The sequence below is a fragment of the Gasterosteus aculeatus genome, chromosome 13 (assembly GCF_964276395.1).
Source record: "Gasterosteus aculeatus chromosome 13, fGasAcu3.hap1.1, whole genome shotgun sequence".
Classification (NCBI taxonomy): Eukaryota; Metazoa; Chordata; class Actinopteri; order Perciformes; family Gasterosteidae; genus Gasterosteus; species Gasterosteus aculeatus.
The window spans coordinates 22,871,724-22,896,018 of record NC_135701.1 but is presented as its reverse complement, the minus strand read 5'-3'; the positions used below and the strand labels follow the sequence as shown (position 1 = coordinate 22,896,018).

Below are 24,295 nucleotides of genomic sequence, written 5' to 3'. Positions count from 1 at the left end.
AAGACCCCCATGCACACGCATGGGGGTCTTGCGTGTGCATCGCTCTGAAAACGCAGAAGCATAAACTAGGCTTAAGTCTCTCACTGAGGAGGCTGACGAGGACACACGGCCCCATTGTGGGTAGTGAAATGTGAGGGAGGAGCTGAGAGACCTGTGTGTGTGTGTGTGTGTGTGTGTGTGTGTGTGTGTGTGTGTGTGGGGCCAGAGGCAGAGTGTTGGGTACAATGGGATGGAACCCCCCCATGAAGTTATGCATCAGCAGCATTCACACACTGCTAATGACAACAATGGGCCACTAACGAGGGGTAGTGGCGGGGGGGGGGGGGTAGTCTAGCTTTACGTACAAACAGAAAAGGAAAAAGTCCCACATCTGAGCCACTGTTCCCATATTTACTAAAGATGTCAAAATTAACGTGTTAATCTATGAAATCAATGTGATGAATATTTTAACACAATTGATGCAGCTTTGTTCCCTCCCGGTGTGCGTTGACCCCTGACCTCTGAAGGGGCCGCGTGCTGCAGTCAGTTAGATGAAGAGAGCGAGACGCTGAAGATAGAGAACTTTTTGCATTGGAAGTAAAACAAACAGAAGAACTGTGCAGAGGAATTCCTCCACATGTCAAACAGAAGGGGGACGAGTGGCAAACAGACCACTTTAGGACTGCTAAGCTAAGCTAGCTGCTAGGCTACTTCCATCTCAACATCTACCTGCAGAGGACCAGCAGGGTGTCCCTCCTGGCTAAATGTGGGGACATTGTTGGCACATTCTGCACTTTACTAAGTCAAAAAACCAACACACATCACAGTTTGAAGAAAAGGCATCTTGGTGTAGATCTTAACCAAACATCTACACCAGCTGTAGATACCGATTTCCCTGGTGCGTGTTTATGCTCAAACATGCTCTCCGTTGTTCTCTTCCACAACTTCTTCCAGCCGTGTTAACAGCTCTGCCGGTTCAAGCGTTTCCCTCCACAGAAACCTGGATTTACATTTCTCGATCATCTCTTTTAAGGGCGGATGTTGCAAACATCTTCTCATGAACGCTGAGCTCTGCTCTCTGGGTGTTGATAACAGAACCAGTGAATGATCAAATGATCGGTCACTGTAGAGCTTAAGGAAACGGCAGAGCTTCTCTTTGTGTTTCTCCGTGAAGTCTTCAGGCTGTAGAACCAGCAGGAACACATGAGGTCCAGGAGCAGAGAGGCGCCTGCATGCTTCACACAGGCTGTGATTGGATCTCCAGGAAAGCAGCAGATCTGGAGTGTTGATCAGAACCACTTCTTTCTCCTTCAGCCATCCTCTTTGTATTATACAGTCCGGTTCTTCCTCAGACTTGAACTGATTGAAGTGAAGACACTCGGCCAGGATGAAGTTCCCCACCGAGCTCCTCTCAGACCAGCTGCTCCCCAGCAGAACGACCCTCAGCTCGGACACTGAGAAGAAGACGACGCTGTGTGAAGGTGGATCCAAGCGAACACTGTACTCACATCACAGCAAACACAAGTTACACTCACGGTTTGGTGGCAGCATTTCATAACTGCTGCTCCGCTTCTCAGGCAGAAGATCAGCAGCTTCTGAAGGAGCAATGATTTATTCACACGTTATCTTCAAGTCCTTTTCATCACTCAGTTCTATTGATGTTTTCTGAGGGTCTCATTAATCTCAGATGAAGCCGTCAATATGTGGCTGAAGTGATATGATAAAACCATCGCGTCACACCTTCAGGAACTACGGCCATTTTGACGCAGTCACAGATCCTCAATTCTGCTTTTCAATTAAGAGGAACGAGCTCGTCGGTACTGGATGTTAGAATTTACAGCAAACCCGTTCAAAAAACACTGGGACCGGGCCTTTCCTCTGAAGCACAGCACTCAGGTCAGCCCCCCGGGGGTTAACCCTAACCCTAACCCCTGACTGAGACCACCAGGGCAAGAAGAACTGAGATAACGCAGACGAGCTAAAGACTCTATGAAGAGACCAACAGCAGGTCGGCTGTGCTGATTACACAAAATAAAATAAACTGGCATGCGCTGATAAAAAGACAACCCTCAGTTTCAATCACAAGAACATCTGATCCAATCAAATTAACTAAATCAAGGAAAATAAAAGTCTGACAATGATAACGATGTTTTACAAAAAAAAAAGGTAGTGAATGAACATTTTCATCTTAAATCTCTACCAGACGACATATTCGCTGAAAGCAAAGCTATTTGTCACCACTGCGAACTAGTATCTCATCACCAGAGTACTACGAGCCTGAAGTACTACGAGCCTGAAGTACTACCAGCCTGAAGTACTACCAGCCTGAAGTACTACGAGCCTGAAGTACTACCAGCCTAAAGTACTACCAGCCTGAAGTACTACCAGCCGGAAGTACTACCAGCCTGAAGTACTACCAGCCTGAAGTACCACTTAAAGTGACGTGAGTCACGTGTTTTGTTGAAGACGACCTGGAGAGTCACGTCTTTGTGTGTGGAAGTCGCTGGTTGCTTTATTTATTGATCATAGACTTTATTGCCCCGTGCATCCACACTGCTGCTTTTCATCACGGACACATTTGTCCCGTATTTTCCTCCACGACTTTGTCCCCTCGTTTGTGGAGATCTCCCTCCATGAATCAGAGGCCATCCGGCGTCCTCACAGTCCGCCAATGACGGCTTGTACAAGTGCTCATATTTACGCGTTTTCAGGGCGCGACCGACGCTGCTGCAGCTTTAATTGTTAAATGAAACCTAAACTTTTTTTAGGCCAACAAATGCTCCAATAATAGAAATTAGGACAATATTTCTGACTTGGTTTGGTATATTTACCTTTACTGATACTCTTGCCGTCACACACGGTGCGTCTGCCAGCTGCCAACATCACTCCAATTCCCACCACCGGCACGGCAACTGGCATCGCCGCTGCCATTGCCGCCGCTCCTGCCGTCACCCCGACCGCCGCTCCTGCCAATGCTCCGGCCGCCACCGCTCCTGCCCCCAGTCCGGCTACCACTCCGGCTGATGCCCCGACCGCAGCCCCGACCGCAGCTCCAACAGGCACGGGATGCCGCGCCAGCCCGCCACCGCCGCCGCCACTTCCTGTAGAGATGTAGAAAATGGAGGTATTCAGTCATTCCCACATAACCAAGAAAATGAGTTGAATTAGTAGTAAAAGTTAGAATTAGTAACAAGACCAGACAAGTTATATTTTCATTTACTCAGCAGCGCTTTTGCTTTATGAAATGTGATCTTCACTCTGACGAGCTAAAGAGGCTAAAGAGGCTGAAGAGGTGGTACATACCCGTCACCCTTTTGGATGACCACATGGTAAAAGCAGACAAATCATCCATTAACTTCTTCTCAGCACTGGATACAAACTAAAAACATGTATTCAAACCATCAACTATGAACGCAGCCAAAGCTTCGGTGAGGTGTGACGTATGAGAGGTCAGTGTTTGGCCGACGGTTGTAGAACCTGCTGGTGTAGTTTTATGGTGCAGCTGCTGTAAACGTGTCATCGCTCACCTGGCGAGGCTGCTGTTGGTGGTTTGTCTCCCATTGTGGATTCAAAAGTTCATTTCGAGAACGAAGGACTTCTTTTGGGCTCAGTTCAGGTTGTTACCTTGGTAACAAGGAGTGAATCTGATAACCTGATCATTCAGCAATCATAAAGATGTTTTACAAAAAAAAAAGGTAGTGAATGAACATTTTCATCTTAAATCTCTACCAGACGACATATTCGCTGAAAGCAAAGCTATTTGTCACCACTGCGAACCAGTATCTTATCACCAGAGTACTACGAGCCTGAAGTACTACCAGCCTGAAGTACTACCAGCCTGAAGTACTACGAGCCTGAAGTACTACCAGCCTGAAGTACCGCTTAAAGTGACGTGAGTCACGTGTTTGGTTGAAGACGACCTGCAGAGTCACGTCTCTGTGTGTGGAAGTCGCTGGTTGCTTTATTTATGTATCATAGACTTTATTGCCCCGTGCATCCACACTGCTGCTCTTCATCACGGACACATTTGTCCCGTATTTTCCTCCACGACTTTGTTCCCTCGTTGGTGGAGATCTCCCTCCATGAATCAGAGGCCGTCCGGCGTCCTCACAGTCCGCCAATGACGGCTTGTACAAGCGCTCATATTTACGCGTTTTCAGGGCGCGACCGACGCTGCTGCAGCTTTAATTGTTAAATGAAACCTAAACTTTTTTTAGGCCAACAAATGCTCCAATAATAGAAATTAGGACAATATTTCTGACTTGGTTTGGTGTATTTACCTTTACTGATACTCTTGCCGTCACACACGGTGCGTCTGCCAGCTGCCAACATCACTCCAGTCACCACCGCCGCCACGGCAAATGGCAGCGCCGCTGCCACTGCCGCCACTGCCACTGCCAACCCTCCGGCCGCCGCTCCTGCCGTCACCACCCCGACCGCCGCTCCTGCCAATGCTCCGGCCGCCGTTCCGGCCGCCGCTCCTGCCAATCCTCCGGCCGCCGTTCCGGCCGCCGCTCCTGCCAATGTTCCGGCCGCCCCCGCTCCGGCCGCCAATCCGGCTGCCAATCCGACCGCAGCCCCGACCGCAGCCGCGACCGCAGCTCCAACAGGCACGGGATGCCCTTCCCGCCCGCCACCGCCGCCGCCACTTCCTGTAGAGATGTAGAAAATGGAGGTATTCAGTCATTCCCACATAACCAAGAAAATGAGTTGAATTAGTAGTAAAAGTTAGAATTAGTAACAAGACCAGACAAGTTATATTTTCATTTACTCAGCAGCGCTTTTGCTTTATGAAATGTGACCTTCACTCTGACGAGCTAAAGAGGCTAAAGAGGCTAAAGAGGTGGTACATACCCGTCACCCTTTTGGATGACCACATGGTAAAAGCAGACAAATCATCCATTAACTTCTTCTCAGCACTGGATACAAACTAAAAACATGTATTCAAACCATCAACTATAAACGCAGCCAAAGCTTCGGTGAGGTGTGACGTATGAGAGGTCAGTGTTTGGCCGACGGTTGTAGAACCTGCTGGTGTAGTTTTATGGTGCAGCTGCTGTAAACGTGTCATCGCTCACCTGGCGAGGCTGCTGTTGGTGGTTTGTCTCCCATTGTGGATTCAAAAGTTCATTTCGAGAACGAAGGACTTCTTTTGGGCTCAGTTCAGGTTGTTACCTTGGTAACAAGGAGTGAATCTGATAACCTGATCATTCAGCAAACGCCTGAGGAGCAATAAAGAACAGTTCACTCATCAATCTGACCATGTGGACTTTATCCATTTGATTAGATGTCGTACTTACCAGGTGAGATCTGTTTTGCTTCCGCCTGCGACAGCGCCAAAGTCCACGCTGAGCGAGTCGACCTTTGACCTGCACACACCTGACACCTGTTCAGCCAGTTAATGTTTAACTGTCAAAATAAAATGCCTTCAGAACAGAACATTTCTATTGCATTAAAGGTGCTGCAAACATCTGTCGTTGAGCGTAGAACTACACCGTCTCCTGCAGGTATCAGATACTAAATATCAATACTAAAGTTATGACCAGAATAGATCATCAATAAATCAGGGATTTCACAATCTGATGATTAATAAAACTCTGCTTTTACTCATCTCCTCTACAACGTCACACATCTGTAGCTTGAGTTTGTTTCTACTCACCGACTGCTTCTCTGCTGCGAACCCCAGACCGAAGACGGACTCACGGCCACGCTTTGCTGCCGGTGCAGATCGGTGTGTGCGGGTAACTGAACACACCTACAGTGTATCGGAGCACACAGTTAATGTTTAACGTTTCCTTCTCCTCTTGTGAGCGAGAGGGGAGGACTGTTCGGTCCACTGAAGGTAGTAAATCCACTCCCCTTGAGAGGGTGTCGAATGAAATCAACCTTATCAGCCCTGAGGGTTTGGCTATCAAAGGTCACAACTGATTCGGGCGTGTTGAGGCCTTCACTGTGAAGGTAGTTGTGGCCTTCAGGTCTGGATGAGAGGAGATGTTGGTTCACGCGTCTTTTGGTGAAACTCTCCAGTTTCACCAGTTAGACCTCGTCGCTGTGAAGACAAAACTACAGAATCCCTCGAGTCCACCTTCCAGCAACAGAGAAGTAGATGAACAACGAGGAAGACGCCTCCAAGGCTGCGATTTGGGTCCTGAAGCTCTTGTGAGAAACGTAGGAACAGTTCAGAATTAACGACAAACTCCAGGATGCATTTCTTCAGAGCGACAGGAGGACAAATTCCAAGGTTCTCTCAACAAAGGACACAGCGGATGAGTCAAATGTAACTCAAGGAAACACATCAAAGGTTATTCAGCCCGTCCATAGACGGGTCACCATACGGTAGCTGGACCGTTATCTGGTACATGCACAGAGCTGTAGCTGAGGAACCCGAGGAACGTGAGGAACCCGTGGAACGTGAGGAACGTGAGGAACCCGAGGAACCTGAGGAACCCGAGGAACGTGAGGAACGTGAGGAACCTGAGGAACGTGAGGAACGTGAAGTGAAGGATGAAAAAAAACAGAACTGAGTCAACCAAAAATACTTTTCTCCACTTATTATTATTTGAAATACCTTCAGGAGCAAAACTTGAACGTTCAGGTTCACATTTGTTTTTCAAATGATCAAAACCTTCTGCCTGGATTTGTCTCCAGATGTCTCCTGTCCGTCATGTGAATTTGTTCTCGTTCACTCAAAAGGAAAACCAAAGACTTCATGTGTTTTTTTTAAATGTATATAATCAAGCATCTTATAAGTGGATTTCAATAGAAATGCTTTCATCTAGTTTTATAAAGTGTCACGTTGTTCTGCTGGAGGAACCGAACACAGAGACGAGACGTTCAGAGGGACGATAAACTTGATTCATCAAATGTCCTAATTTATTCAGGAGCGTGAGTTCACGTTTAAATGTAAGTACTAGAATTGACTACCGTCCGAGTAGTGCCCGCAGCACTCTGCCCAGGTGTTTGTACTCGTGACGTCACAGCCCGCAGCACTCTGCCCAGGTGTTTGTACTCGTGACGTCACAGCCCGCAGCACTCTGCCCAGGTGTTTGTACTCATGACGTCACAGCCCGCAGCACTCTGCCCAGGTGTTTGTACTCGTGACGTCACAGCCCGCAGCACTCTGCCCAGGTGCGTTGGTCCTCGCGCGTCACAGGCCGACAGGTGATTTGAATAATCCGTTTCCTCGTTTCTTCACTCGACTTCTCAAACGCGTCCAACTCGGACACGCGCCGAGGACGAGAGAGACTTCGAGGCCGAGACACGAGCGCGCACCTCGGGCAGCGGCACCTGAGCTGCGGGGGTGTGAGAGCGGAGCCCGGCCAGGTGATGCTGCGGCGCGGGCGGTGATCGCGGACGGTAGGAGCGGCTCATCGCAACCTGTGTGCTCCACGCACGTGTCGTGACCTCATTCTTTCATGTTGCACAAGTTAAAAGGAGCTGAAGTCGAATTCTGCACAAATGATCCGCAGTAAAGAAACGTTTAAGTTGACAAAGTAAAACGTGCAGCACTTTGCTTCCTGTTGCTTCACTTTCCTGTTTCACACCTGAGCGTTTACAATCAGAGATGCAGGTGGTTTGTGTTCCTCACTCTTTTGATATCTTTATTTTATATTTGTGATTGATGGCTGGAGTTTGGTCCCCTTGTGAGACTGTTTCCCCCAATTTTATTTTGGAATGTTGCACATTTAAATCTTTTGGAAACCTTTTTCTTCTAGAATAACAAATTATATTTATTTTATTCCTGATTTAAGGGTCGATATAAGTCACTGAATCCCCTCTTATGGTGACCCGTTGTCCTATAATAAGCAGCAGGACGTTTAGCTGGATGTAATTTACATGAGGGCGACACAAAGGACCTCTGTGTTCCTCATGCAGCTCTTTATGTGACTTCCTCTTTGAGTGACAGGAAGGAGTCCTTCATGTCACTGATTTCAAAGCAGCAAAATTAAAAGGAGGCTTTGATCAAATGAGTTCTTCTACTTTGGAGTCGAGTTAATGTTTGTTCATAAATCTGTGAGAAGCTCCATGTGCTTTAATCTATAAGTGATCAGGTGAGGATGCACCCACATATAATCTATCTTCATATTGACTACACGAGTAACTAAGGACATTTTCTGAACCAGTTATTCGTCTACATTCACATGTCGCCTGTGTGGTGTATATTTTGGGGAACATGAATCTGCTGTGGCGACTGCGCCTTGTGATGGTGGTCTGAGGGGGTCTGCTGGCCTCAGGTGACCCCTGCTGGGTGCTCCTCTGCATCACCTCTCTGGTTTTGCATCTCATTTCCCTTCTGAAGTGAAGCAGACAATGCAAAGTGTGTGTTAGACTGGAGCCACTGCAGGACCTCAGAGTATGAATGCACCTCTACGGCAGGCAGGAGCTCTCCGTGAGGAGCAGGACCTAAGGAGCAACCAAGTGTTAAAGACCTGTCAATCAGCGTGTAGCCCCGCCCTAAAGCATCCCCTCATTTATGGTCTGTTTGACTCCAAATGGACCATAAATTCCCAAATAAACATCATGCTGCGTTGAAATAGAGATTGTAAACATGAGTTTATTGGTGTTTACTGAGGGAATGAATCCAGAGAGCAGTAGTCTTCTTCTAGCAGGAGTCGCCCCCTGCTGGTCACTACAGAGAATGCAGCTCATCAGATCAGAAGTTAATCCATGTTTTCTTTTTAATTTGAAGACGAGGCGCCAGGAGCATCTTCATCATCCTTCACGTGTTCATCTCTTCCATCACGTCATGAATCCTTACGCAAACACGAGACCACCTCCGACTTTGCCCTCTAACCCATACGACATTACCCACAATGCCCCTCTGTCGGCCACCTCCCCCGCGCTCATCCAGACGGGTCACAGCTCCGTGGCGTTCCACCAGGCCTCGGACGCTGCTCACCAGCTGGCCCCGCCTCCTTACTCGGGCTTTGTCCTCGCGTCCCGGTCCAGCCTCGTTCCCGTCCCGTCTCCCCCGCCGCCCCCTCCCCCCGCCACCCCCTTCTCCTGCCAGGTCTCGGTCATCGTCCCGTCCCCGGACCTCCGCCCGTCACCCCCGTCGACCCGGTGCGGCGAGGACGCCTCCCCGGACCTGGAGTGCTCCGTCTGCTTCAGCCAGTTCAACAACGTGTTCCGCTGTCCCAAGATGCTGCAGTGCCGCCACACCTTCTGCCTGGAGTGCCTGGCGCGCATCAACGTCAAGTCGGCCGAGCCGGACGCCATCCAGTGCCCGCTGTGCCGCGGCCTGACGGCGCTGCCCGCCCTCGGCCTGCCGAGACTCGCCACCAACCGGGACCTGCTGTCCTACCTGCCGGCCGCCATGCAGCGCGTCTACAGCGTGCGCTTCCTGCGCAGCAAGGGCAAGCTGGAGGTCAAAAGGTGGCGTTCAAACCTCACGTTGACAAGTCTTTGATTCTGTGGACGTTAATTAGATGTATTTACGTTGAGCCCCTGCAGGGGTCTCTAGTGGCGCGTTTCCATCGAGCGGTACGCTACGGGTCGGGTCGGTACCCTTTTATTTGTGTCTCCACTGCCAAAAGTTGAGAATGGGACCAAAAATCCGAACCGTACCGTATCACTCTTTGGGTTCCCTTCCGTTGGGGCACCTGGCACAGTGGTTTGGTACTAAAGGGCGGAGCTAGACTCACTGCAGAGCGTTGATTGGTTGAACGAGTGTCGTCATTTGCGCGTGCCGCAAGGGGGAAGACGACACACGTAACACACCTGCAGCATGTAGCCTTTGCTCAAACAAAGAGTGTCGTCTCCTTGTGACAAACAGCCACATGTGGAGAAGCAGGAACAGGATCGGCTGCACGTCCTCCGTCGTTGTTTGCGGTTAGCTTTCAGTTTTTGCGCGATCGAATGACGTCAATCTACTTTCCGTCATGTACCGCCTATCAAGTGACGTCATCACTACTTTCTGGAATACACCACGCCTATCAAGTAAGGGTACTGTTGGCGGTGGAAACACTCGCCAAATCATGGTTAACAGACCCGACCCGTACCGACCCGTCCCGTACCGCTCGGTGGAAACGCGCCATAAGAGCACTCCGTCATTCAGGTTCCTTCTCAAATTGGTAGAAATAGTTAAATGCTGTTTTTATTAAAACAAGTGGAAGTTTATTCTGTATAAACATTCATATTAAGTTTTCACGTCGGCTGCTTTGTGTTTGTAGTCAAACACTTTGATTCTTCCAGCGACGTTTTTAAAACATTTTGACCTGAAAAGACGTTTTTATTCAGTTGCTGAAAACCTGAACTTCTTTCCCTCCTTTGAAGGTCATCCGAAGGTCAGCGGCGGTGGGGTCAGAGGTCGCTGACGTCCCTGAGGTCGGCAAACCGCTCCCTGGACGTGGGGCTCCCCAGCCCGCCGGCGGGGGCGCGCGGCGGCGCGGGGGGGCCGGGCAGCGAGGGCGGGCTGGGCGAGGCTCTGTTCAGGCTGACGGGCCGGCCGGCGTGCCGCGCCTTCCTCCTCGCCGCCGTGGTGATGATGATGGCGCTGCTGACGGGCATCATCATCTACCTGCTGGCCTTCCCCAACGCGTGAGTGACGTCACACCCTCTCCCGCCCCAAACACCTGCAGCGTTGTGAGGGTCCAGATGTGCGGAGGGCTTTTCTGATGGTTACCGCGGCGACACACCAGCACCTTGTTTTCATTTCTCCACTGACGATGAAGTAAAAAGAAGATGGTCGACGCTGCGTCTCCGTCTCTGGAGGAAGCGGGTGAACATCCTGTTACTGACATGCTATAATAATATTATATATTTATACATCTGCACTTTACAAAGAGAAACCCAGCGTTTTATCAGCGTGACTCCGATGAAACGTCAGACTTTCAGGTCGAATCCTCAAAGGTTTAATATTTCAGTTTATCACTTTATATTGTTGTAAAACGTCCTCCATAATGTGATTATTGTTTAATCAACGTTTTTATCTAAAACATTTATTCTGATCATGAAGGAACTTTTTCCCCAGAAAGCACCAAAGATTCTTTGTATGAAATCTCGCCGAGTTCATTAGAAAAGTGTTTTAAATCTGATTCACTTTGTGTTTTTAGGATTTCGCCAGTTTGTTTTACCTCATTATGTAAAATAATTTTTATATATTTATAACTGTTTTAGCAAAGCTTGCACTGTCGCCATGTTTGAACTTTAATAAATTCCCAATTTAATAATTGTTCACTTTGTTTTTGTTGCTGATTCTCAAACGTCTTTTGTCCTCAAATGAACCTGATAAAACACTTAAACAACTAGTTGCTTTTCTTTCTAGTTTAATACTTTTCTATTGATACTTTTGTTTCTAAACTCTTCATCAGAAGACGACCAGCTCATGTTTCTAATTAACGTACTTTATTATATCGGTGAGTATGAAACTGTGTGAGTAAATGTGAGGATTCTGTTTCAATCGCTTTAAACGTATGAATCAATAAATCCGACGCATCAGAATCAAATGCAACCTCTTATTTCTGATCTGGACCTTCAGAGCTCCCTGAGGGACGGACTGCAGGACCGGACTGAGAGGACACGTGTCTCCTGTACGAGGAACCGTTCCTCACAGACCTGCTGGGAGGGGGCGGGGCCCCACTGAGGGCGGGGTTTTGTTTCCATGAGGGGCGGGGCACGAGGCCCAGGTCGCCGGGTCTGTAGCGGGCCATCAGGAACAACGGATCCGGGGTCTGAGTTCTGTGGGACACATGGGGACGAATTACGGACCGGTCAGCCCCCCCCACAGATTTAAACATCTCAAGGATCAGCTGATCTGGTTCACGGCTGTGTGAACCTACTAGACGTGGACCTGGGGGGGGGGGGTGGTTGTTATCCCGGTACCTGCTGTTTGGGGCTACCTGGTCTGAGATCTCTGTCCTCTGTGGAACTCCTCGAGCGTGGGTCCTGGTCCCTGGGGGGCAGCGCTCTGCAGGATCTCCAGCAGCCTCAGCATCTCCTCCCGATAGCTGGAGGTCCTCGCCGAGTTCTGCGGAGTTTGAAGGTCACTGAGCGATGAGATCTCATTGGTTAATTTAAGATCAATGCTACTTGATTGTCATCTCCTGCAGTAGTGAGCGGTCGCCCTGCTGGTCCAGGATCAGCCTGTCCTGGTGCTGCTGGTCCAGGGTCAGCGTCTTACCTCCAGGGTGTGGCTGAGGAGGACGGCTGCTTCCTGCAGGACGGCCTCCAGGCTCCTCCAGCTGCTCCTCCCCCTCCGGAGCTCCGCCCTCAGGTCTTCGGCCTCCGACGTCCTCTGACGCTCCTCCTCGGTGTCTGAGGTCACGAGGTGCCTGACGACACGACACACGGGTGATGTCACACTTTGTTTAACCAGAGATCAAACCCCCGACTTTACGTGTATAATACCTGAGGCCGTCTTCCTCCACCTGCAGCCTCTCGTTGGTGGTGCCACCATCCTGCAGCTGCACCTTCAGCCGGTGACTCGTCTTCCTCATCTCCTCCAGCTCCTGAAGCAGCGAGTTGTTTTCAAGGTAAAAGACGATCGACCTTGTGTTGTAGCATCAGAGGTGTCAAGTAGAAGTATGGAGACTCGGGTTTAAAAGGACTTCTTCTTGTATCAACTCCAGCTTTTTACTTAAGTAAAAGTACTGGTTTTAAAACTACTTAAAGTATCAAAGTGAAAGTAATGTAAGTGGGAAAACAATCCATCAAGGACAAACTCTTAATGTCCGTCACATGTTCCTTCAGATCACGTGACCTGGATGATGGAAACATGGCGATATTCAGAGAGGCGACGCTGAAACTAGAGGAACAAATGCGTCGACCCTCATGATGTATAAACAGCTGCTGAGATCAGCTGGTTCTGTCAAGGGATCCGAGCACGCTGGCGTCACTGATTTGTGTCACGTGTCTGCAGGCGCATCGTGGAGAATCCCAATGGGGGTCTGAATGTATTTGATTATATGTAGCAGAAGGTACAGGAGTAGAACCGAGACCCCTGAGTGGTGCTGTAGTAGATGTTCTTGTTGACCTCTGACCTTCCTGCAGGCCAGGCTCCTCCCCCTGAGCGCCTCCGCCTGTCTCTGCGGGTCCTCCGCCTGCGACTCCACGGGGCTCTGCTGCAGCTGGATTACCTCCTTCAGCAGAGCACCGTCCTCCTCCACCAGCATCCGCACCTTCTGACGGAGCTCCGGGTGCTGAGCCCTCTCCTTCCGGACCACGTTCTGGATCTCCTCCATCTGCTCCCCCTTCGTGGGGCGCCACTCCTGCAGCTTCCTGGGGGGGGCGCCGCAGACGTCTTTGACAAAAGGGCATAAGATCAAACATAACAGGAGGAGACCAGAGTCAAACCGTCTTACTTCTGCCACGCCAACGCTGCGTCCCGCTTCAAGGTGAACCAGGTGAGCTCAAGCTCCTCCCTCTGACACACCAGCTTCTCCTTCACCGCCTCCGCGTCACACTGCTGCTCCGTCAGCTGCTCCGTCAGCTGCTCCGGAAACGCTGCTGCTGAGGGAGGAAGCAGAGGGGAGGAGATGAGGAGACGAGGAGGGGGGAAGAGGAGAGGGAACAAGGAGAGGAGGAGAGGAAGGGTTACACAAAGTGCTGAGATGAGGGATTTATTATTATCTAATACTTCAAGGCTTCTTTCATGATGATTCAACATCTGGATGTTTATCGCTTCTATTCATTACGCTGTGACTCGTGTGGGTCATAACTTTTACAATAACGGTGTTAAAGTCCAAAGGTCTTCACCCATTAATGGACGTAATATTTTCTTAAATACACAACAGTAAAATATTCTGCTTCAATCCTTGTTCTTTAACGTTGTGACCTTAAATATACATGTTGAGTGTGGTTTTTGTCACATACATATATTTATTCAAAGCTTCATTCTAAATTCTTAATAGAAGTGTTGTATGTAAAATAGCTGCAGTTACAACATTCTTCTTTTAATACAGACGTTGGACATGTTGGTGAACGTTGGACATGTTGGTGCACGTTGTGCATGTTGGACATGTTGGTGCACGTGGTGCATGTTGGTGCACGTTGTCCATGTTGGTGCTTGTTGGACATGTTGGTGCATGTTGTCCATGTTGGTGCTTGTTGGACATGTTGGTGCACGGTGTCCATGTTGGTGCATGTTGTCCATGTTGGTGCTTGTTGGACATGTTGGTGCACGGTGTCCATGTTGGTGCACGCTGTCCATGTTGGTGCTTGTTGTCCATGTTGGTGCTTGCTGGACATGTTGGTGCATGTTGTCCATGTTGGACATGTTGGTGCACGTGGTGCATGTTGGTGCACGTTGTCCATGTTGGTGCTTGCTGGACATGTTGGTGCATGTTGTCCATGTTGGACATGTTGGTGCACGGTGTCCATGTTGGTGCACGGTGTCCATGTTGGTGCACGCTGTCCATGTTGGTGCACGCTGTCCATGTTGGTGCTTGCTGGACATGTTGGTGCACGTTGTGCATGTTGGACATGTTGGTGCACGTGGTGCATGTTGGTGCACGTTGTCCATGTTGGTGCCTGTTGGACATGTTGGTGCATGTTGTCCATGTTGGGGCTTGTTGGACTTGTTGGTGCACGTTGTCCATGTTGGTGCCTGTTGGACATGTTGGTGCCTGTTGGACATGTTGGTGCCTGTTGGACATGTTGGTGCACGTTGGACATGTTGGTGCACGTTGGACATGTTGGTGCCTGTTGGACATGTTGGTGCCTGTTGGACATGTTGGTGCACGTTGGACATGTTGGTGCACGTTGGACATGTTGGTGCACGTTGGACATGTTGGTGCACGTTGTCCATGTTGGGGCTTGTTGGACTTGTTGGGGCTTGTTGGACTTGTTGGTGCACATTGTCCTTGTTGGTGCACGTTGTCCATGTTGGTGCGTGTCGGACATGTTGGTGCGTGTTGGACATGTTGGTGCGTGTTGGACATGTTGGTGCGTGTTGGACATGTTGGTGCGTGTTGGACATGTTGGTGCTTGTTGGACATGTTGGTGCTTGTTGGACATGTTGGTGCTTGTTGGACTTGTTGGTGCGTGTCAGACATGTTGGTGGACGTTGGACATGTTGGTGGACGTTGGACATCTTGGTGCTTGTTGGACTTGTTGGTGCGTGTTGGACATGTTGGTGCTTTTTGGTGCATGTTGGTGCATATTGATGCTTTTTGGTGCATGTTGGTACATGTCCATCTTATCAAAATGGCGTCGTGGCAGACCTTGTGATACTGCAGGCGTCGTTGTCCACACATTGCTGATAACGATAAGCTGTCTGCAGATGTGTTCTCTCACCCAGCTTAGTGTTGTCTGAGTTCTGCTCGTTGATCCGGTCTCGGAGCTCCGTCTCCCGCCGGCTGTGCTGCAGCTTCAAGGCCTCTGTCTGCCGGTCGCTGGCTGCCGATCGTCTCTCCGCCAGCTCCACCAGCTCCACCTGAGCTTCGCCAATCTTCAGGTACCCGGCGATGTCCGCCTTGTCCGTCGTCATGGCGACGCAGCCGGAGGCCAGGTCTTTGTTGGGCTGCTCCAGCTCGTCACACCGGAGCTGAAGCCTGAAGGAAAGGAAGGCGGCTTAAGGGAGTAATGGCATTATGGGAACAAGGAGGTCGCTATACATCCGGTCACACTGGCTGATCCACCGCAAACTCTTTATTCATTGGGACACCACATGCAATGACCTCAAAAAAGTTCCCGATGGAATACAGATTTAATAATTAATCAATGAACCTGTTAATGGGCAACTGGCTGGAGGTGACGCTGCTTATTTTGTTTGTCTTTGTTTATGACAGACTTGTATTTAAAACACATTTCATCAAACTAAATTAAAAATGAATACAGTAAAGTGTGAGTAGCAGCTCAATCTAGAGGAGCACAACACTTTTAGGTTTAGGATTTAATGTATTTAATACATTTGTAATTGTCGGTATTCATACTGAATAATACAAATTAATTCAGCATTAATTATGAAATATTTAGTATAAATCACCTATCACAATATTTAATGTAATTCACAATTCTTTATTTAAATATGACTGATTTCAGTTGTATTGAGACTAAAAACAGTGATGCTACGTAACTTAGTTTAATTTATTGTGTGTTATATTACCGAGCTAGCATTAAACAGCTAGTGATACAGAGCGAGCGTTACACAGCTAACGTTGCACAGCTAACGTTGCACAGTGAGCGTTACAGAGTTTACGTTAGCGTTACACAGCTAACGTTGCACAGCTAACGTTGCACAGTGAGCGTTACAGAGTTAACGTTACACTGCAACAGCCAGCTGTAGGGTTCTGTTATTTTTCATCAAACAAACACACGCAGAGCATTTTAATGTGACATGTATTTATTTTTACATGTACTTATGTGTTGTACATTATCATTAAGCTAACTCAGTCTTACCTCTCCAACTGCTGGTCCAGATATTTAATTTGCATGGAATATATCCACTTCTCTTTGTCGTCAGAATCGATTATGTCTCCCATCATTGTATATTTGTCTAAACCCTGTAAATTGTTTGCTTTTTTGTTTATATCCACTCATTTATTGGGGCATTTTTCAAAAAACGTCCACAGAAAAAACATGAGAGAAGCTGACTACAGAGGGCATCTGTTGCTAGGGAACGCTGCCTTCAGGGACTGCTCGGAAAGTTAGCTCTTTAAAACAAAAGAACTACTCATGGTCTAACTATTCTGACCTTCAAAATATAGTTTAATTTAACTTAACATCATATAAGATTAAATATTATTTGAGGAAATTGCACTTTTTCTTGCACTTGTTCTTCTGAGTTTCAATCCTTATGGTTGAAATCCACTTATTGTAAGTTGCTTTGGATAAAAGCCTCAGATAAATGACATGTGATGGAATGTAAAATAAGATTATATATTATGACAGCTCGTGGGAAAGCAGGTTATTCAAATTAATATTATATTAACTGTATCATGAATTGTTAGGTACTGTTGTTTGAGCAGGTTTACACACAGTGATCATCACAAGGACATTTGTTAATTATCTATCAGTTTTTTTCTTCTTGCTTTTACTTATTTTTTTTTACTCATTGAATACAAATCCAACCTAGAATGACATCAATAAATTAATCCAAGACATTATTAAGATGTGAACTGGCCCCAAAGGTCAAAAAGGTTAAGAACCTTAGAGGTTCACCGTCTTATATTAGCATGTTAGCATGAACACGTGTCTTATGTTAGCATGAAGGTTCTTTGTCCAACCGTCGGGCACCAGAAGCTCAGCAATCTTCTCCCCATCACAGCGTCTCCCACCTGAGTGAAGATGCCTTCAGGTACACTCCCTTATTTTCATAGCTGAGGTTTCTCCTCTGCACGCTACCTCCGCCTCCCTCAGGGCCGGCGGTCTGATCCCGTCTGTTGTTCTTGGCCTGTGGAGGACGACCTCCTCTTAAATATGTGCTCTTTGCACGAGAGGGGAGCCAGAAGAACGAGAAGAAAACTGACACGTCTGCATTTATTCTCCATATTGTTTTAGCTTTTTCATGTTACTTCAACAACATGGTGACACGTTTGCTTCTTCTTCCAGCGAACAGAAAGTGACGTGTGCAGTGAGTAGAAAGTGAGCGGTGGTCTTAGTCCTGATGGACCTCAGCCTCCTGCCCGATGGAGGGGACACGGGGTCCTCAGGGCGTCCCGTTGTGGCCGCTAACAGCCAACAAGACGCCGTCCAGCCCGCTGGTCTCCAGACTCACCTGGTTGAGGTCACCTGTGTACTTTCTTTTATTATAGCGTTACGTGTTTAACACCAGGCGGTCAGGAGCGAGCGCAGCGTGTGACTCACTGAGCGCTGCAGTCATGTGACAATGAAATCACCACGTGAGGACTTTGTCCACACGAGGGGGAACTTGCACCACGTCGCACCACCCAGTCGGAGGAGGGTGCAGCATAATTCCTCCATTTTAAATTCCTGAGTAAGAATCCTTGGTGAGTTAAAGCCCCTCGGGCGCCAATCTGCCCTCAGACAGCGAGGCTCCAGATGGGCGTCAGCCGCCAATCACCGGGAGCTTCAAGCCCCGGCGTGCCGTCACGTTACCGTGACGATGAGAAACAACACACGGCGACTCACAGTGAGATGAGGATGATGATGATGATGATGATGTATCAAAAGGAGAAAGTGTGAGGAAGAAAAGCAGAAGAGAAGAAGGAAAGGAGTTAAGGAAAAGACAGTGGAGGAGACAATGTGAGGAGAGGAAACAAGGAGAGAGGAGCTGAAGCTTTGCTTTCATTGAGAGGGAAACGAGACAGAAGAGGAGGAGGAGGAGGTGGAGGAGGTTCCTGGGGGGGGGGGGGGAAGTTTGCGTGTCTAAAAATAATTTTCAAACCACAGCTACAAAGAAGCCAGAAGTGGGCGGGGCCTAGGCGGCCTGATGACACCGCCTGCACATATTAAAGATTATGTGAAGGAGAAGGAGAGACGGACACCTGCACAGGTGTGCCGGGGGCGGGGGTCTCGTGCTTCAACCGAAGGGGGTCATAAGTCATCGTATGCTACGCTACGTTGTTAGCATGTAAGACGGCATCTGCTCTTCAACAATTCATTTTCTCCCTGTGAACCTGCAGAGCTCCGGCCTGTAGACACGCCAGCTCGCCCCCCCAGGGAGGGGAGGGGGGGTGGGGGTGGACGGGGGAGGAGCCTCGGAGGGTCCAGCTGCTGGGCGGAGCTTCAGAGACACGGTTGGAGGAGCTGGTCGTTTTCAACGGCGCCATCTCGGATGCCTCAAAGGAAGTGAGCGAGGTCCGAGGACGAAAGGTCGTAAGGGTCAGGACTCGCCCCATCGACCTCTGACCTCTGACCAGCGTCACTGGAGGAGCTTTAGTTCTTCTAAGAGGCTTTTCTGTAGTGCAACAGTTTTACAGGATGCGAATGAAACAAACGTCCCAATAGATTATTGACCGTCTTCATGTGTTTGTGTTTTCAGCAGTAGAGCAAAGTACATTTAGAGGTACTTTTACCTGAGGTTTCAGGGCTCTGCAATAATTTAAATTATGTTTATTTAACATCTACAGGAAGAAACATTCACCAGATATTCTACTTTGAACACTGTGAGTACATTGCACTAACTAACTTAGCCAAACCCAGACGTTTTGATCATTTGAAAAACAAAGATCTGAAACTTGAAGATTTTAATTAGAAAATATAAAATCTGAAACCAAAAAATATAATACCGCAAATATAAAAAATATATATTATTACCAAAAAAAAGAAAAAGAGTTAAAAACTATATTCTACCCAGAAATACTTTTTATTTTTAATGCATTGTTTTATTTTCCAATGTTGAACTTCACATCTGTTCTTCAAATGATCAAAACTTTAAGCCTGGATTTGGTTCCATACAGAACTTTTCAACTGTGGCTTTTTCCTTTAATAGAGAGTAAAGGGTGTGAATACTTTTCTCACCACTAGTGGGCAGTATAACCCAGTACAAACCAAGTATAAACCAGTACAAACCCAGTATAAACCAGTACAAACCCAGTATAACCCAGTAAAAACCAAGTATAACCCAGTACAAACCAAGTATAAACCAGTACAAACCCAGTATAACCCAGTACAAACCCAGTATAAACCAGTACAAACCCAGTATAACCCAGTAAAAACCAAGTATAACCCAGTACAAACCCAGTATAACCCAGTACAAACCCAGTATAAACCAGTACAAACCCAGTATAAACCAGTACAAACCCAGTATAACCCAGTACAAACCAAGTATAACCCAGTACAAACCCAGTACAAACCAAGTATAACCCAGCACAAACCCAGTATAACCCAGCACAAACCCAGTATAACCCAGTACAAACCAAGTATAAACCAGTACAAACCCAGTATAACCCAGTATAACCCAGTACAAACCCAGTATAAACCAGAACAAACCCAGTATAAACCAGTACAAACCCAGTATAACCCAGTACAAACCCAGTATAAACCAGTACAAACCCAGTATAAACCAGTACAAACCCAGTATAACCCAGTACAAACCAAGTATAACCCAGTACAAACCCAGTACAAACCAAGTATAACCCAGCACAAACCCAGTATAACCCAGTACAAACCCAGTATAACCCAGTACAAACCAAGTATAAACCAGTACAAACCCAGTATAACCCAGTACAAACCCAGTATAAACCAGAACAAACCCAGTATAACCCAGTACAAACCCAGTATAACCCAGTACAAACCAAGTATAAACCAGTACAAACCCAGTATAACCCAGTATAACCCAGTACAAACCCAGTATAAACCAGAACAAACCCAGTATAACCCAGAACAAACCCAGTATAAACCAGAACAAACCCAGCATAACCCGGTACAAACCCAACATAACCCAGAACAAACCCAGTATAACCCAGTACAAACCCAGTATAACCCAGTACAAACCCAGTATAACCCAGTACAAACCCAGTATAGCCCAGTACAAACCCAGTATAACCCAGTACAAACCCAGTATAACCCAGTACAGACCCAGCATAACCCAGTACAAACCCAGTATAACCCAGTACAAACCCAGTATAACCCAGAACAAACCCAGTATAAACCAGTACAAACCCAGTATAACCCAGAACAAACCCAGTATAACCCAGTATAACCCAGTACAAACCCAGTATAAACCAGTACAAACCCAGTACAACCCAGAACAAACCCAGTATAAACCAGTACAAACCCAGTATAACCCAGAACAAACCCAGTATAACCCAGAACAAACCCAGTATAACCCAGTACAAACCCAGCATAACCCAGAACAAACCCAGTATAACCCAGTACAGACCCAGTACAAACCCAGTATAAACCAGTACAAACCCAGTATAACCCAGTACAAACCCAGTATAACCCAGTACAAACCCAGTATAGCCCAGTACAAACCCAGTATAACCCAGTACAAACCCAGTATAACCCAGAACAAACCCAGTATAAACCAGAACAAACCCAGTACAAACCCAGTACAAACCCAGTATAACCCAGAACAAACCCAGTATAACCCAGTACAAACCCAGTATAACCCAGTACAAACCCAGTATAACCCAGTACAAACCCAGTACAAACCCAGTATAACCCAGTACAAACCCAGTATAACCCAGTACAAACCCAGTATAACCCAGTACAAACCCAGTATAACCCAGTACAAACCCAGTATAACCCAGTACAAACCCAGTACAAACCAGTACAAACCCAGTATAACCCAGTACAAACCCAGTATAACCCAGTACAAACCCAGTATAACCCAGTACAAACCCAGTATAACCCAGTACAAACCCAGTATAACCCAGAACAAACCCAGTATAACCCAGTGTGTGTGTGAGTGTCACTGCTCTCATATAGTTATAAATGACCATATTTGGTCATGTAATTGACTTTATTGATCATCAGTCTGATAATTAACGTTGATGCAGAAAAAACACCTTATTACAATAAAAAAATAATAACTTAACTAAAGTAAATAACTGATGAAAGGTCCTGAAAATGATTGTTAATAAAAGAAACATTTCATTCAGTGAAGTAAAGACGTTTATATTCACAGTGCAGCAGACAGACGGGTGACAGGCAGCACGATGTCATCGCTGACGTGTAACATCTCAGCTGGATGAATGTTACACACTGTTGCTCCACAATGACATCATCACTGTGGTGTGTGTGTGTGTGTGTCTGTGTGTGTGTGTGTGTGTGTCTTGCGTGTCTTTTCACCTCCTTGCGTGCGTCGACCCATTTTTCTCGACTAGCTAAAGCTCCTCAGCACCAGGCTCCGATCGGTCTGCTGACTCTCACGTTCCTGTTGTTCTGGAGGTGAATCGCTCTGCAACACACGCAAGACTTTACAACCAGGAAGTGAAACCAGTGCGTAAAGACGCAACGTGAAGACGCAGGAACACGTCTCGGCCTCCAGTCGAGGTCTCTTCAGTGGGGATGTGCTCACGGCTCAGGTACGATGACCCCGTTGACCTCCTGCGGTTCCTCCTGTCGGCTCAAAGGACCAGAGACCGAAACAAAGAACACGTCTTTGGACGCACAAACACTCTCCTTCCACCAGTAGTCGCAGCAGGATCTGTCCTCTGTCCTCGCAGGTCTGCATGGTCCTGGTTCTGTGGACGTCCTCGGGGACCCTGCTGCTCAGTCGTTGGGGACGTGTTCCCGTTCCGGGGGAACCGACCGCAAAACCCTCAAAGGTCCGATTGGGCTCAAATGAAATAAAATGAATTGAAATATTCTAAAGGAGCTTTGTCACAATCCAAAACGTGTACTAACGTGTACTAACGTGTACTACTAGCATGTACTAACGTGTACTAACGTGTACTAACGTGTACTAACGTGATCAGATTTGAATTATGCAGAATTTCTGTCAACTCAAATGATCATTTTTACATTTTGTCACAGAAAGTGTTGAAAAGTAAGAACTTTTTGTTCATGTGTCAAATAAAATGTAGAAATATGTGCAGAGTAACGAGACCTTCACTCTCCTGGTGGTGACGTCTCACAGGAGGACACGTGGGAGGACACATACCTGTAGATTATTGTTATATCGGACGGACAGACGACATCTTGTGATGAAAGTTGTGCTAAAAAGAACATGTGAGGAGATCCAGTTGATTACGTGACATTAACACGATCACAGCTGCACTGTGGTATCATTTATTGATCACGGTGGTTCTACAATATTCTCATCATGTTATTGATTACGTAGCTCCAGAGTCATGGCTGTAACCCGGTGACCCTGAATGTATTATGTTGATTTGAGAGCCGGGTGGTTTATTTCTAACGTCCGCTTCCTGTCAACGCTCGGCGGTGCGTTTGACTTGTCGTCGGGGGGCCGGTCGCTCGGGGCCCAGAGGCCTCTGGGACGCTGCGGGTGAGGAATATTACAGGAAGAGGGCGACGGGGGCGAGCTGCTGACGTCCAGCCGTGGTCACCCGCTTAGTCAGAGACAGGAAGTCCTGTTGGTTTTACTCACAGGGAACCCAAAGCAAACACAGCTGGGATTGGTCAGGTCCCTCCCCCCCAGGCCTCTGCTCGACCAATCACGTGGAGGCGGAAAATGACGAGCAGAGCGCCGTCTGTCCGTCTGGCGCCCACATTTAACCCCTTAATGGGTCACGCCTTCAAAATAAAGTACCGTTTCAAACCAAATAAAACAACGGCTTTAAAGGTCTTATTCATTTCAATGTGCTTCATGTCAACATTACTTTGCCGTCCCAACTAATAATCAATCGTCAATATTCAATCAGTCAAGATCACTCATAAGGAAGAATGCGTCAAAATAAAGTTCCTTGTGGGCTTTTGTTTTATGTTTCAGGGGAAGTTTCTTCTCTCAGAGCCACAGAATGTTTCTGTATTATTCCATAAACACAGTGACCGTTTATGACTGTGAGACGGAACCTTCACAGAAGCTTCTTTATTCTTTCTTTCCAAAATGAGTTTCAAAGGATTTGAGGGTTTATAATTATACATGAACTATTGTTTCCATCCATTGTTTTCTACTCCAGCGTTTACTTTAATATTCAGTGATTTACAAGATTTAGCTGATGGATATTTAATCTACAGCGGCAACAAACGTTGTCAAAGAAACAAGCCTGAAATGATGCGTTGAGGATATTGAAGTTTGATGGACGTTGAGTAGTCCTTTTGTTTTGTAACCCTTTATTGTATCCTAGCAACATGGTAGTGATGAATAAATAATAAGACGTTTGTGTGTGTGTTTATTGAATAAAACTGTCGTTTTTTAATTTATTAATCAGATTGTGAACTTTGATCTTTTTTAAGTGTCAATCACTCCTCGTGGTTTTTCTCCCCGTGACCTCGTGACCTTTGAGGCTTCCAAAGCTTGAGTCAGATGTTCTTGTCAAATGTAACTTCAGAAGAAAACATTACATTTTGTGTTCATCTGAACCCTTTTTAAGTCTTCGTGTTCTTGACTTCAGGCCGAAGAACAAAAGCAGTGAAGGCGATAAATCTCCCTCTGTCCTCGGATCAGTTCTGGTGGGAAAACAACAACACAAACAACGCCGATGAAAACGACGGATGAACACAAACAATGCAACCGCGCCGACGGATCATGCGGAAGGGAACATGTGACTTGGTTGTGGGCGGGGCCTCCGCGAGGGAAAGACAGACGTTCTGCACGTAGGCCCGTCGCCGGGGCGACGGACCACCAACCAGCACAATTCCCGTCCGACGGTGACCCACATCACACGGTCGCCATGACGACCGGAGTCCGGCTGACTCCTCGGCTTCACGGTCAAATGAAATATCCAACTGAATAAACACGAGTCAGCATAAAGACGGGAGGACACTGTGAGGACGCTGTGAGGACGCTGTGAGGACGCTGCACTGTAAAGAACACCCGACAGAATCCACTCAATAATTGTGA

General features: G+C 47.4%; 3 protein-coding genes across 6 annotated transcripts; 1 reads left to right on the top strand and 2 right to left on the bottom strand.

Moving 5' to 3' along the window:
* Window positions 1-748: 748 nt before the first annotated feature.
* On the bottom strand, window positions 749-5,776 carry LOC120813669 (uncharacterized). 4 transcript variants are annotated; one of them, XM_078086416.1, is made up of 7 exons: window positions 5,639-5,776; window positions 5,280-5,365; window positions 5,058-5,201; window positions 4,260-4,631; window positions 2,811-3,080; window positions 1,515-1,574; window positions 749-1,433 (listed from the first exon to the last, which is right to left on the bottom strand). In XM_078086416.1, the coding sequence occupies exons 3-7, from the start codon at window positions 5,089-5,091 to the stop codon at window positions 892-894; spliced, it is 1,278 nt and encodes a 425-aa protein (XP_077942542.1). In that variant the 5' UTR covers window positions 5,092-5,201; window positions 5,280-5,365; window positions 5,639-5,776; the 3' UTR covers window positions 749-891. The 4 variants fall into 4 exon arrangements, with proteins under 4 accessions (XP_077942542.1, XP_077942545.1, XP_077942543.1 ...); XM_078086419.1 differs by having other exon boundaries at window positions 5,280-5,358; window positions 5,639-5,775; XM_078086417.1 differs by having other exon boundaries at window positions 5,280-5,388; window positions 5,639-5,774.
* A 1,322-nt stretch (window positions 5,777-7,098) lies between these two features.
* On the top strand, window positions 7,099-11,142 carry LOC120814805 (uncharacterized). Its single transcript, XM_040169877.2, has 3 exons — window positions 7,099-7,335; window positions 8,669-9,354; window positions 10,255-11,142. The coding sequence occupies exons 2-3, from the start codon at window positions 8,726-8,728 to the stop codon at window positions 10,520-10,522; spliced, it is 897 nt and encodes a 298-aa protein (XP_040025811.2). The 5' UTR covers window positions 7,099-7,335; window positions 8,669-8,725; the 3' UTR covers window positions 10,523-11,142.
* Window positions 11,143-11,308: 166 nt separating this feature from the next.
* On the bottom strand, window positions 11,309-12,704 carry LOC120814809 (uncharacterized). Its single transcript, XM_078086422.1, has 4 exons — window positions 12,328-12,704; window positions 12,101-12,251; window positions 11,820-11,947; window positions 11,309-11,658 (listed from the first exon to the last, which is right to left on the bottom strand). The coding sequence occupies exons 1-4, from the start codon at window positions 12,414-12,416 to the stop codon at window positions 11,436-11,438; spliced, it is 591 nt and encodes a 196-aa protein (XP_077942548.1). The 5' UTR covers window positions 12,417-12,704; the 3' UTR covers window positions 11,309-11,435.
* Window positions 12,705-24,295: the final 11,591 nt, after the last annotated feature.